This window comes from Sesamum indicum, linkage group LG3 (assembly GCF_026168435.1).
Source record: "Sesamum indicum cultivar Baizhima isolate 11 linkage group LG3, ASM2616843v1, whole genome shotgun sequence".
NCBI lineage: Eukaryota > Viridiplantae > Streptophyta > Magnoliopsida > Lamiales > Pedaliaceae > Sesamum > Sesamum indicum.
In genome coordinates this window covers 26,406,036-26,421,075 of record NC_142659.1, presented here as the reverse complement: position 1 = coordinate 26,421,075, position 15,040 = coordinate 26,406,036, and the positions used below count along the sequence as shown (strand labels likewise).

Below are 15,040 nucleotides of genomic sequence, written 5' to 3'. Positions count from 1 at the left end.
TTGTAATTAGATAAAAACTTGAGGAATATACTTGTATTTTACCCTAAATATTTGTATGACAAACAGCAGAAGTACATCAAGATTAGAAATTGCAGTCATATGACACTACCACAAAATGTGTGTCCAGGAAAGAACATGCCACCAAATTCAATAATACTTGGGAAACTCCAATTCCAACAACAGTCTAGTATACATGAGATTCAGCTTCACTCAGAAAGACAAAGAATTCAACTGACATAAACTATAAGGATCTGAAATAATTTATGTGTCTCACTTACACAATTTCTGAAATTTCCAAACAAATTCTCTCTTTCCCTCTTCATTCAGCTTCCCTAAACTCTAAGTTCCGAATGAATTTGTGGGTCAACAAATCGACGATATCTTGCTGAGTCGAAATAAATAGGATAACACTATAGACTACACAGACGGTGGTGCTAGAACCCAAAATCAGGACGAAAGATTGATAACTACGCCTTTGATTCACCAAGCTCAGCATCCTTGAGCACGGTTATTTCCATTCCCTCCTTCAATAATCTGAATTCCTCTTCTGTCAAGCTGTGCTTCGCGTGGGGTATTATCTTAGAATTACCCTGTTTTTCGGCTTCCACAGCCCAACTATAAATTATCATGCCAACAACTGCGACGACCATTCCCATGATGTTCTTAAATGTCAGCTCGGAATCAAATAGCAGCCATCCCAACGTAAGGACACACACTGTTTTCATGTGACCCAAAACTTGGAAGGAAACGGCTGAAAAACGTCCAATGCAGAGGTACTGACTCACATTGCAGAACACAGCAAGAGAGCACGATAGGAGAATAAATAACTGCAAAAATTGCTATCTCATGTTAGATATACAGTCTACAGAGAAGTATTTATACAGGTAAAATGACCACTATCATACACCGCTGTAAAATGTAAATATGGTTGAGGCAACTTAATGGATACTTACTATGGCTCCACTACCAAACTGGTAGTCTAAAATCAATTTTCCAGAAAGGTAATAATCGATTATAGGACCCAGCACAAGGAGAGATCCAGCTTGAATAGGAGCAGTTCTACTCAACAATTCGAACGATCCAATAGAGTACTTCTTCTGCAAGGACCCTATTGACTGCATCCAAAAGACAAATCACCAATCATCAACCACAAAATAAATGTAGGAGACAAAAATATTCACTTTGTTACAAGGGTGGGCATCCAATTTTAGATGTGAAAAGAGGACCTAATATTTTAGGATGCTACTAGCCTTATTTTCAAACCTTCTTCGCCTTAGGAAAACATACTACGCACTGAAGTGCTCAATAAGGTATTATTAACGCGATACTTGAGCTGAACAGTTATGAGGAAAAGACTAAAGGACTTGCTAAGTATAAAAGTTTGGGCATGAAGCAGTGGCAACATAAAAAACTATATATTTCCCAACTAGCAGGCCTCACCCTCATATAACTGGGCTGTTCTGATATGTCGAGTCCTGGATTTGCATTTTTGGGAACTTAATGTTCACATGTAACAAATGAAAATACACTATGAAAACCAACAAAGCCCACAGGTACTACTTCTTGGTATTTTCTTTAAAATCTATTCTTGAAAATTCGACCTTGACATCATCTTAGAAAGGGAGTTATCACAGACAAAGTACATAAGTTTATGTGCTACCCAGTGTATCAGCATAAGGCATAAAAAACAAACCAAAACTTCATATTTTGTTCTCTGCACGGGATATGGACAGAGAGCAAAACAAAAATGGCTGAAAGATATTTTGACCTATCACAAATCTTTACTGCATAACAAGACATAATCGGCCATTTTACTGCGATTTTCCAAATCACCTGTAAAATATAAAGAATCAATGTTCACACCTAGATCCCAGCACAACTGCCTTAACAAAATTTGGAAACTGTATCATCATCGGAACACATCATAAGCCACTGAGAAGTGATAGACAAAATCAACACTATGCAGTTTATTGTTATCTTGAAAAGTGGAACATTACTGTATGAAGGACAAATGCTGTTTACTCACAATTTGCTGAAAAGATGTTGAGAGAACTGCAATACAAGCACATATAAATCCTTTGGCATTCACTTTGACGTCCGTCACAGTGCAAACACCAACACCTATAACCACAACCACAACAGACATTTTGACTTCATTCGTGTACTTCTTACTGTGAAGGATCCATTCCATTACACAGACCACCGGAATCATGCTCAATTTTGAGATCTACACCAAAAATACAACAAACAGTTAGTTGAATCCAGAAAAAGATAAAATTTACATAGATCTAACTGAAAAAGAAATCAACCAAGCTGAAATGATAGGATATTCATTTCCTCTAAGCTCCCTGCCCATCTAAACTAAAACACTAACAAGAACAGAAAAACAAATATTAATGATTTACCATAAATAAAACTCATCAAAACCTGAGTTGGTGGACCTACATATTATCATGCACAGACGTTTAAGAGATTGAATTAATGATATTCCCTTCATGTTTGAAGTCTAATATTCCTAGTATAATCAGCATGCAATGTGAACTTCACTTCACTAAGCATATTTGTCGAGAACAAGAAGTGAGTTAAAATTGGGAAAGACAAGCTGGTTTATGGTGAAACTGCTGTCTTACATTTGATGAAAAAATCCTTCAGAAGAATTGTCCTCATATTACCCCTAATCAACCAACATTCTTACTCAAGACTTTAATAATGTCAACAACATCTCATCCAAGGTTGTACTATCAATAAATGATATGGAGCAACTCAAATGCCAAGATATAACATCTTGCTTTTCCTAGTTCAGAAGAGTTACAACTGGTTTGATACACAGCCGCGGACTGAGTTGAAGCATATTCCATCACTCTAAAACCATGAAAATATACCATTACTAGATTAATAGAATTTTGGGCAAGTAATACCTATAACTACCATTTTAAAAATCCGGATGCACCAAAGCATAAACATATATGTGGAGCATATCGAAACATACTTGGTAAAATCCAACTGAATTCAACATGAGGCTGAAATTCATCCCTGCGATAGACATATTTGCTACAATTGAGAACCAGAGAAGTTCCCAAAAAGGCACGTGCTTTGCTGCGGAAAGGCCCGTCGCATTTGATATCATGCCAACAAGGGCAGTGACAGCAAAATGGAAACCAGTCAATGTTGTGGCTGCAGACAGAAAAACATGAAACAAATATCAAAATTGTAAAACGATCGAGGACAAGCATTTAGTTAAATAGATCGGAGTTGGATAAAGTAACATTCTTGATGAAACATATTGAAACAATTGACATTTAAGAACAGATCAGTAATCTGCAACAAATAAAGTAAATTCTTAAACCAACTGAAACTCTAAAATAGTCTTTCTTAATTCGAAGTGGGAAAAGGATGCATTCTCTTGAGAACAAATTAAACTCCGAGAAGCAGCAAAGCTTTTGCATCCCACATATCAACTTCAAATCCACACAGAATTATGAATCAAAAAAATCGAAACCGCAAACTGAGGCCTGATTAAAACCCATAAGATTTTGTTGCTGAAGTAGAAACAAAGTGCACATTGGCAAAATGAGCCTAATGGTGAATCAATGACGGTGCTTATCCATACTAAGAAGCTAAAATACATGTTGAGATCCACGAGCAGAGATCCCAGAGAAGGGCGCAGCACAAGAACACGCCCAATTAGACGATTTTTTTCAAGTAATTTGAGACGGGAACTAACCAAAACTGAAAGCATATCCACCGGAGGACATGAGTTGCTTATTAGCCATGATGATGCCGACAGAACTGATGACATTCATAGCCCACGCACCGACATCCGAAACTGCCGACGATTTCTTCTCTCCCTCCATTCTAATACCCCACCTCAACTATCCGCTACTTCACTAAGCCCAGAAAAAACAGCAACAGCTTCTTGCTGATCAATCACCAACAACTTGAGCAAAAGAACCCACCGAACAGATCCGCCCGTCACAACAAAATTGGGGGAGAGCGGAAACTGAAAGAATGGAAGTGCCCGGATGGAGATCTCACATTGAAATGATACTCATGTATGCTGCGCCGACTAAGAAACACCGATCCACACTCAAAACAAGAAAATCCCCAGAAACCCAAAACCCAATTACAGCGATCCAAGAATCAGTAACAAGAAGCGAGCAGATCTGAAATCTTGTTGAAATTATATATGTATGAGTAGTGGATGAAAACAACAATGTCCGGGCCTCGATTTCACGCTTTTTTTACTTGGCTTTCTCTGCCCAAGTTTTTGGCTTTACATAAATTACGCAGTCCCTACTGGCGCCCGGCTGCCTTCCTATCGCGTCCACTAAACGGCACCTTCCATACCTTTTCTACATCTACCTTAATGGTAAATGCTGTGTTCTTTATTGCAAAATTACTACTTAGTAATAAGATTTATTTGAGGAAGGTTTGTGTACATTGCACTTTACCTTTTTAAATTTCACTTTTCTAGACATATTGACCCCAAGTAATAATTTAATATTACACTTGGATTCAAGAATTTGAACTTATGAAAAAAATAATTAGAGGTATGATTTTATACGAATACAAATCAAAAGAATTTGAAATATGTGGTTATTTTACAAAATAAGTTTAAAATGAAATAGTTTTGAAAATCTTTTTTATATTGAATTATTCAAATAAGTTCAAATGATTTCTTGCAATGGATTTGAAAATTTTAGAGGAAATTATTTAAAAATTGTAAAAAAAAAAAGTTACAAAAATGGGACTCTTTTTTAAAAATTTGGAAATTTAAAACAGAATCGCTATTCATGATAGTCTGCCATTTAATTAAAAAATAAAAAAGATAAGTATCGCCTGCATTTGTATGGAGTTGTGTCAAAACTGTTGACACAGTCATAGTTTGTCAACGATTATGAGGCAGACTTTTGTCTACCCTCTAGCTCCCTCCATCTCCATCGCGCTGGTGTACAAAAAAATTCTACACTTTCTGTGAGAGGGAAAAACTCCTTAGTTCCAACGAAAAATTTCCATCTCAATGTTTTTTTTCTGTTATTGGTGAAAACGAATTGAAAATTTACAAAACCAATTGAAGATTTTCATAGTTGAAACTAATATGATAAGTTGCTTTTACTAAAAATTTTCAAATTATTTATGTATTTAGTTGTTTTTCTTATGACATTATAATTAGCTCAAATTATATATAAGTATATATATATATTATACTTTGTTGTGAAGATAGAACAGAGCAAAATAACATAGATATTCGCAATTGAAACTAGTATAGTAAGTTTTGGTTGTAGTATAAGCAACTTACTATACTAGTTTCGATTGTAAAAAATTGTGATTGATATTATAAATTTTTAACCTGTTTTCACCTATAATAAGGAAAAAAATCAAGATGGAAATTTTTTTTCCCTAAAAATGAGGGATTTTTTTTTTCCGCTAGAACTGAGAAAATTCTTTTTCCACATGAAGTGAAGAAAATATTTTGCACACAAGCACAATGAGGATGGAGGAGCTAGATGGGCAAACAAAAGTTTGCCCCATAACCGCTAAAATAGTCATCGATTTTTTAGATAACTGATGTTTGTTTTTAACGGTTCTAACACAATCCCCTGTATTTGCTTGTGGTAGCTTTTTTTTTTTTTTAATTAAATGGCAAAACCGCTATCATCATCCTAAAATTTTCAAGTTTCTAAAAGAGCCTCATTTTTGTAATATTTCTTTTTTTTATATATATTTTTTAAATAATTATCCCAAAATCCTAACTCCAAGTTCGGTAATTTGATCCTTTAGATTTGTTTAGATGGTTCCAATTCAAATGATTGCAAATTCTTATGGGATCTTTCGCACCGACAAATAAGACTAGATGTGGGCTAAAATCTAGGTTTAACCCTCATTCACATTAATGAACCGCAACCCACTTTGAATTTTGAGTGTCCGATACAATCATAGATGACCCAATTAACTTGTCAGATCTAGAGAGTGGGATAAATTATCTTGCTCATCCCATTTTTCCGCCATTAATTTTACCATTTTATCTCTAATTTCATATCTGAAATAAAAAATCAGCCCACATCTAAAATTGAGAAAAATCAAATATGCTCTAACAAAGATCAAAGAGGAAGCTCGAAAAGAAGAAAACAACAAGAAGAAAAAAAAAAACAAAAGAGACTAAATTCATTTCTCCGCACACTTATTTTCTTAACTTTTGCTCAAAAATTGTAAAAGAAGAAGTTCCTCCATTGGGTTGGTTGAGGGCGGGTGGTGACAATGGGATCGGTGCTGCGGAATTAGGCAAGGGCGCAATGGACGTTTCGGGAGAATAGGGCGGCGATGTGGTGATATGCGGCAAGGGCAGAGGGCCGACAATTTTATATTTAACTAATTTATTATTTTTCAATAAGTAAAATTATTTTAAATTTAAGTACTTTAATATAAATTTTAATTCAAAATAAATTATATAATACAAATAATATATTCAATTAATTTTTTTATTTTTTCAATAAGAAAATATCATTTTAGTTGTAGATAATTTAATATAATTTTTTTATCTAAAATAAATAAAAACATACATCCATAATTAAACTAATTTTTTATTTTTTCGATAAGTAGTATCATTTTAGATGTAGATATTTAACATAATTTTCTATTTAAAATGAATTATATACAAATTATACATTCATCTAACTCTTTATTTTTTCTATTAGTAATATTATTTTAAATTTAAATACTTTAACATAGTTTAGATCTCAAATGGATTGTTTAATACAAACAATACATTCAACTCATTTTTATTTTTGCAAAAGGTACTAGTATCATTTTAAATTTAGGTACTTTAACATAGTTTTTTTATTTAAAATAAATTATATGATTCAAATAATACATTCAACTAATTTTTTATTTTTTGGATTTCTTATATAGAATTGGATATATGCAAAATTATTTAAGAAGTTATATTTAATAACACAATATTTTAATAACTAGCTTTATATGAGTATAAAAACAAAAAAATCTATTACAAAAAATAATGGAGCGGATTCGGGGCGGTTTAGAAAAAAAACCCGAGATCTATTTCAAACCCATTCTAGACCCAATTGGGTTTCAATTTATTGGGTCTGGATCGATCAAAAAATGTACCACCAACCTCAAATGGGGTGTCAAATGATGCAAGAGAATAAGATCAAAAGAATTTTCTTTACAAAGTAGAGAATATTTAAAGCGCTCAGGACAAAATCGAGTCCTTTGTCGAAGGTGCTCGACAAATTACAACGTTTAATGCGGGATTTTATGCGCTAAACCTTCGAATTAAAGGTAAAAATATCCAAATAAGTTCCAATAATCCAAGTGGCAAATCCGTTTCAAATTCTCGCATCCAAAGTCATAATTCTAGTGTTTAATTCGTGATTACAAGCGTGAGGTCTTGAAAAATATTATAGAAATTCAAATATAAATACAAAGTAGATCTACAAAAATATTTTGTCTTTAACGCAATCAAATTTACAAATATTACTTTTAAAGATAAGAATTCGGGGAATAGAGATTGTGCACCTTTTAATATTCTTTTTAGTCTATGTATTTTATTTGTAATGATTTTCTTGTATTTTAATTTACAACGACAAAAATTATGTTCACACACATCCCTAAATCAATGTTTACAATATTGGATAAAAGTTGTGCAAATATCTTGTCCAATCATTTTATCTAATTGAATCATATCAACTACCTTTTTCAACTACAAAAGTAAACGACTCCTAGCTATACACGACTTGGAATTAGTATACGTGGCGCAATTAAATTCGTTGATTAAATAAAAAAATTAAAAAAAAAAGTTATGATATATTATTGAAAAAATGTGAGATAAAAAAAAAGGAGATGTGAAAGTGGATAAGAGGAATATATATATATATATATGAAGATTAATAAAATATTTTAAAATATCATAAAAAAGAATTAAAGACACCAAAAGGATATTATTCAACTATATAAAATTCATCAATTTTAATACAATGTTTATATGATGGAATTTTAATTTGACGGATTGATTTTAAATTTATTTGAAATTATTGGCAATATAAGATTATCCAAGTAAAATTTTATGATACAAAGAATTTCAAATTATTCGTCTTTCATTTTGAATTATATTTTATAAAATATTGATGAATTTTAAATAATCTTAACATAGAGCAGCTTAAAATCATTATTATTTATTTATATTTAAAATACATGATTCAAATCTAAATCATTCAATCCAAATATACGTTGAGGCTATCTTTGGATTGATCGAAGTATTTGAGGTTGGGGATTTTCAATCCACAAAGACAGTTTTTTTAGGTTATATTTAGATTGGTTGATTTTAATTTAATGTGTGAATTTGGACAAATAATTACATAAAAAAAATACAAAACACAGTTTAAAATTTGAAATCCGTTGAATTTAGAGTAGTTCAAACAAATAAAAAGAATTTGTTATTAGGGATTTGATATCAATATACAGAAGATTTGGAATTCTTACCTTCAAATTCGTGAATCCAAACACAGTGTAAAAGTATCTTATTCTCTTTTTTTTTATTTTCTATAAATAATATATTTTCCTACGACATTTTAAGCTATTTTTAAAATTAAAATCTCGTCATTTTAACCTCGATAGCCAAGCATAAATTTGAAATATTTAATAGCTTCATAATATTTGGTATTTAAAAAATATATATATAATTTAAAAAAGAAAGAAATTCATAATTTATTCTTAAAAATTTATTAATTATAAATTTATCAGCATTAACTTCTTATAAACTCCGTAATATTATTTATTAAAATTCTTTAAAAACTTATTTTTAAAATAAAATATGACTTTCAGTAAACTTAGTCAAACACCCTCATTAATACCTCAAATTGGTACGGAACAATTATTTTTCCAAAAGTCATGGTAACTTCTCTTAAAAGCAAAAATAAAAATAAAAAAGTCAATGATTTAAATACCTTGCACATTATTCAAAAAGTAGTAGTATTAAAAGATAAAAAGAGAGAGAAACTCATAGGAATAAAGTAAATAATAATTACACTTTTATTTTCTGAAATTGGGTACAATTATAAATAATTTTTTTCGTGGTTTGGAAAATTATATCTAGTATCCTTAAAATTTATTTTTATTTAACAAATAAGTTCCTCCGTTAGTCAAAATTCATCGAATTTGCTAATTTTAACAAAAAAAACTGAATTAAAGTTGATATTTACCCTCGATGTGAAATTATCCGTAAAATAAAGGATAAAATGCGTTTTGACCCCTGAACTATTAATCATGTAACATTTACCCCCTATAGTAATAAATGTAACACTTCCCCCCTACAATTAAATTTTTAGACAATATTGCCCTTATATATAGTTCAAATGATTTTTTTTAGAATTTTTGCATTTTAAGTTTAATTAAAATATTCTTAGTTGAAAATTTTATAGTTTATTTATAATAAAGTAAAATATAACTAATGAGTTAAATAGTTCGAATTTTTTTTTATAGACACAAAATTAAGTAAGAATTAGTTCAATAAATACATAAAAAAATTCATGAAAAGATTTTATTAATTTGATAATAAAATTAAGTTATTAACTCTTTGTTCTTTTAGATAAAAATGAGTAATTACATATCGATTTTTTTAACATATTTTTTAAAAAAAAATGATAAAATATATTTATTCATTTTTTTTCTAAACATATTTAACTTGGTCAAGCATATATATTTGCCAATTTATTTTAAAAAGTGTATATGAGTTATTGGTTATATTATAATTATTGTATATTTACTATATTATATTAATTTATACTCTATTTTTAATTTAAAATTTATACTTATTAAAAAATAATTTGATGATGACTTAAAATATAAAATACTAAAATATATTGAGTATAATATAATTATTGGAGACGTGAAGGATATTTTTATCCAATTAAAGAGGTAAATATTACATTTATTAGTTTAAGAAGATAAATATTACGAGACCACTAGTTCAAAACAACAAACTATATTTTATCTTAAAATTAACCGAGTAAAAGTAAGAGAGAGAAAGGTGAATGGTGAAATGACGATGATTCAATCGCAGTAAATCTCCCTTTTTATTTTGATGACAAATTGACAATTTTATATTTGTTAATAAAATTTTGACTTCGATTTCTCCGCCCCCCCACCGTGGCCTTACGCTACGTCGTTAACCCTCAAAGTCCATGTGTGATGTGGGGATCACATCGTTGAATAACCGTAAACGTCCTCGTACTTGGTGAAAAAATAATTAGGGGCACGCGTTCGTATTTTGGGATGAGGTATTTGAATGATAGGATTGAGTTGGATTAATAGAATTATGGGTACATCATATTCACGCCCTTTGTGTATAGCTTTAATTACATGAATATTTTATATATATTTTTTAAAATTATAAGTATGTTATTTTAGATTATAATTATATTTTTTATTAATTACGAAATTTTACATAAATACCATTAGATATATTATAGTAACACCCCTTTGAAGAGTGTATTTATAATTCTATAAAAATTAATACGTATTTGTGAACGGGGGAGGGGAAGTGAAAAGACGATCGGGAGAGAAAAAATAATAATTTTTCTTCAAGTTGTTTGATTTTGATTGGAAGAAGAATAAATTTCAAATACTTCTCATAGACAATAATATCAAGCTTGAATCATTGAAAGTAAACTTGAAACTAGCATGAATCGTTAGTTCAGTTCAGGTTAGTCCAGCCAAGTAAACATGTACTAGGGGCCGTTTACTTATTGTGGTTGAAAAAAATGATTGATAGCTCCTAATTGGGTAAAAATATAGGATACGATAATTTAATAATTTTATACAATCTTTATTGTAATGGATAATTTGATGGACTGAAAAATCTATAAAGTGAATTGTTGTTGTTTACATGGTATGATAAATTTTAGAATAAAAATACGAATTTTCAAACTATCCTTAACAATTATATTTATCAAAAAAAAAATAAAATTGTGTCTATAGAGGATGTTTTGATCAATTTATAATTTTTTTTAAATATCTTATGATGTAGTTAGAATTTATAAGTATTATAGAATATTTAATATTTTTTAAAAATAAGATATTAATATATATAAACTCAACCAGAAAACGGGCTAAATATAAATTATCTCCTATAATATAGAAAATGAGCAAATTATTCTTATATGAAAAAAAAAAAAAAACAAATTACCCCACTGAATAGGAAGGGCCGACCAACTAAGGGGGGAAGGGGAGGCGATAGGTGTAGAGAGATAATGCACAGAGATACTGGAAATAGCTAGTTTCTCCTGATTGGTTGGGCAGGTAGTTGCAGATTCTGGGAACAACTTTCTATGGGCCTTCAACAGGTAAATCCATGTGGGCTTTTGAATGGGCCTAAGCTGACTGGACCAATTAGGGCCCTCTTCTCATATTTTTTCTTGGGTTGATGGGCCTTATTGGGCTTTCTAAAGGTATCATATTCAAATTTGCTCCAAGTTCACAATCTTGCCTTGATGGTTTTACAGCTTGTTCGTTTGGGACGAAAAATGAGTGTATAAAAATAAAAAAATAGTATTTATTAAAGAGAATATATAGAGTTGAAGTAAAACTGAATGTATATAAATTACCTTCAGAATTCAATTTTGTTGCCATTTAAAATTGAGCTAAAAAGTGAATGTAAGGCCTAAAAGACAGACGATTATATATTTTATTTTTATTTACCCTGTTACCTATACATATTATTTTCATCCATTAGATAATTTTTGAGGAAAAGATAACCATATAAAAAATATTATTGTTTTTTATTAATAGGTTTTTAAATTTATTTTTTAGTAATTTAAAATTACTTTTTGTATAATATTAAGTTTTTTATTTTCTAATACAAAAGTGAAGAGAATTGGCTAATCAATAAAATTTCAAAAATTACTTTCCTTTTCAATTTATTTTTTCGTACCGAATAAGATGAAGTATTTAAAATTTACTATCATTCCAATCATATCAACTAATTTATAAAAAAAATATTATTATTTCCTCCCCTCGTCACCTTTTCACTTCCCATTTCCTTTTATTGAACCAAATATAAGCTCGAGTCGACTATGAGAAACTTATTATGCAAAATGTTCAAAGCTTTAAGATTTAAATATAAAATTTTGAAAATATCTTATATGGTGTTTTATATCTTATAGCATGCTTTCTGGTACTTGGTATGTCTTTAGAAAAAAAAATAAATTTATAAGATCTAAAAATAAGATACTATGAATTTATAATTTCTTTTAAAAAAATAATAATAAGGGTTCCCAACATATTTTTAAAATTTTAATAAATTAGTATTTTTTAAAAATTAATTACAAAATTGCCATTAACGATATATTATAAGTCCTATAATTTTATTTTATCCCTCCACTGGAAGAACTTCCTTTTTAAAATAATAAGATCTAACATTTTATAAACTCAAAAAATATTATATAAGATGTATGAGTTTATAAGCTCCGTAATAGGGTTTTCATGTCTTTTGTATTTGACTCGTCGTATTTATTATAAAATTTATGGTTTTTGAAATAAAATTAAAAAAAAGTATAAATTTACAAGATGTTTTAAATAAATTCGGCCAAACAACCTCTTAGTATATGGTAAACTAGGCTTGTTAATGGTTAGGTATTACCCTACCCATACCCAAAAATAACTTTGAGATCCATACCCATAACCTACCAAATGGCTAAAAGACCCTATCCTACCCTACACCCATGAAATTAAATGAGTCGGTATTGGTAGGATTTGAATGCTAAAATATCCAGGGGTATGGATAATGGCTTAATACCCTAAAATACCTATAGGTACTGATATTGTCTAAGCCCAAAGATGTTCATTTATTCATTATTTAAAATTATTGCATTGATTAATTTTTAGTAAATCAATGGACTAAATGTATTTAATATTTAAAAAAATTAAATAGTATGCAATCATTTAATTACATATTTTATTTATATTGATTACGTATTTTGACCAAATATGTTAGAGTTTTTTATGTTGATTCCGTAATTGCTCAAATTATGATTAAATTAAGCAAAATTTAACTTGATATTTAGGAAATAAAAAAAATATGAATTAACTTAATTTAGTTACATTTGACTAATACATGGAATAAATAAAATTTATTTGAATTCAAATGATTAAAAATTCATCAAATCAAAGCTGAAAGTAAATACAAATTCAAATGATACAGAAGAGATCTGGATGAAAGTTAGATGTATTATACTTAATGTATTTATTTTTACCAACTCTTATGTCTTTATTTTTGTTTTGAACTAGTCTCGATTTCATAATAAATTAATTGGTCCATTATCTGGATAAGTTTAAAATTCTTATTTAAAATTTTATTAATATCGAGCCGTTATTTGGATAAAATCAAGTTTATTATTTAAATCTCTAAATTTGTACCTATTGAAATTTAAGTAATTAGTTTTAGTTTATTGACCGACGGGTCATGAAAATCCACTAATAAGTTAATTTAGTAACATATATTGTTTGACTTGAATGTAAATTTAAAATTTGAAAACTTATAATCTTTTAACCATATTGTAAAAAAAAAAAAGAAAAAAAAAAGAAGATGGGTCCCAAATGGGTAAGATCCAAGCTCTACCCTATTCTTTTGGGTATAAATTAGGTAAAATTGTATGGGTCTTTTATAGAGTAGGGTATGGGTAGAATATAAAAAATTATCATGAATATTTATTGAATTTGAATCCGAATAAAACAATACCTATCCATTAACACGCCTATGATAGACTTTACATCATTTATTATTATAAGTGTGGTTGGTTGGAACCAATCTAATTTGAAATGAAGCTTCCCATCTTCCAATTTTACCTAATCCTTGTTGCTATAAAGGCTAAATGTCATTGTCTTAACAAATATTAGCTCAGAGGAGTACTAAACATTTGGTCAAAGTAGGGTGAGCCAACGGATGTTCAACTTCCACTAACCAAATTGTCAAAATTACAAAATTCATCTTTTCTCTCTCTCTCTCCCCCCCCCCCCCCCCAATTTTGACGTAAGATCCCATAAAGTAGTATTATTTTATTTTCTTGTAAGGTTTAATACATTTACGTGTATATTCAAGTTCGAATATAATATTTCAGGTAGAAAATTTTAAATTCAAATTATTGAATTGTTCCTACTATGTACTATATGTGAGATTTTTTTAATGATCATAGATACACCACTGTGTTGAAAAGTTATCTTTCGAGAACAAGTGTAGGTTTTCTGACCTTACAAGAAAAGAAAATTGGATTGCATAACTTATTTGGTAGAGCAGGGATCTTGGGTATGTTTGCGATAGTTTCTGTTTTTTTTTGTGAAATTATGTTGTAGAGGAAGCTATAAGTTTATCTACAGTAAAAATTGAGTATGTTTGGAAACAAAATTGAAAAGTGAAAAACAAATGAAGTTAAGAGTATTTGTAATCAAAGTTTGATGTCTATACTATATATTAAAGAAAAGTACCTTTTTTATATCTTCAATTTTTTGTCTTTTTTTTTTTTTATACCCACCAACTTTTATATTTCCCCCACTATTTACAAATAGTAAAAAAATATTTTTTAAAATAGTTATTTATACTAACCAAAATGTATATGTGGAGTATAAAGTATGATTTTACCTTTTAAAAAAATATTATAATTTTTTATGAATTAAGTGAGTATAGTTTTTATAATTTTTCAGATTTTTTCAATCCACATTATCTGATTTTTTACAATTTTTTTGATTATTTAAAAAAGATTAAAAAGAACAAAGTTGGCATTTTCGGATTTCTATTCAATTTTTACATAATATAAACATCAAATTATAGATAATTTTTGAAGTAAAAAGTATTTATAATTATACCAAGAAAAGATCGTTGTGATTTATTTAGAAAGATTAAGGTTGATTTGGTCATTTTATCTCAATCGGTTGGTTGGTAGGGATTAACTTTGTCATTTGTGGTGCTCAGATTGGCGGTGCTTACATATATATTGACAAGTGACCCCCTCAACTTGACAAGAATCACAGC

At 29.2% G+C, this 15,040-nt stretch overlaps 1 protein-coding gene across 1 annotated transcript; it reads right to left on the bottom strand.

Moving 5' to 3' along the window:
- Positions 1 to 120: 120 nt before the first annotated feature.
- Positions 121 to 4,355, bottom strand: LOC105158844 (Nucleotide-sugar transporter family protein). Its single transcript, XM_011075735.3, has 5 exons — positions 3,725 to 4,355; positions 2,990 to 3,174; positions 2,027 to 2,227; positions 954 to 1,115; positions 121 to 827 (listed from the first exon to the last, which is right to left on the bottom strand). Exons 1-5 carry the CDS (start codon positions 3,852 to 3,854, stop codon positions 468 to 470), a joined length of 1,038 nt encoding a protein of 345 aa, XP_011074037.1. The 5' UTR covers positions 3,855 to 4,355; the 3' UTR covers positions 121 to 467.
- Between the last annotated feature and the right edge of the window lie 10,685 nt (positions 4,356 to 15,040).

Excerpts from the sequence above, each read along its gene's own strand:
- LOC105158844 (XM_011075735.3), bottom strand. The coding sequence starts at position 3,854 with ATGGAGGGAGAGAAGAAATCGTCGGCAGTTTCGGATGTCGGTGCGTGG. Across the intron at positions 3,175-3,724 it reads TGGATATGCTTTCAGTTTTG|CCACAACATTGACTGGTTTC; the intron begins GTTAGTTCCCGT and ends TTCTGTCTGCAG. Across the intron at positions 2,228-2,989 it reads ATTCAGTTGGATTTTACCAA|ATCTCAAAATTGAGCATGAT; the intron begins GTATGTTTCGAT and ends TTTTTGGTGTAG.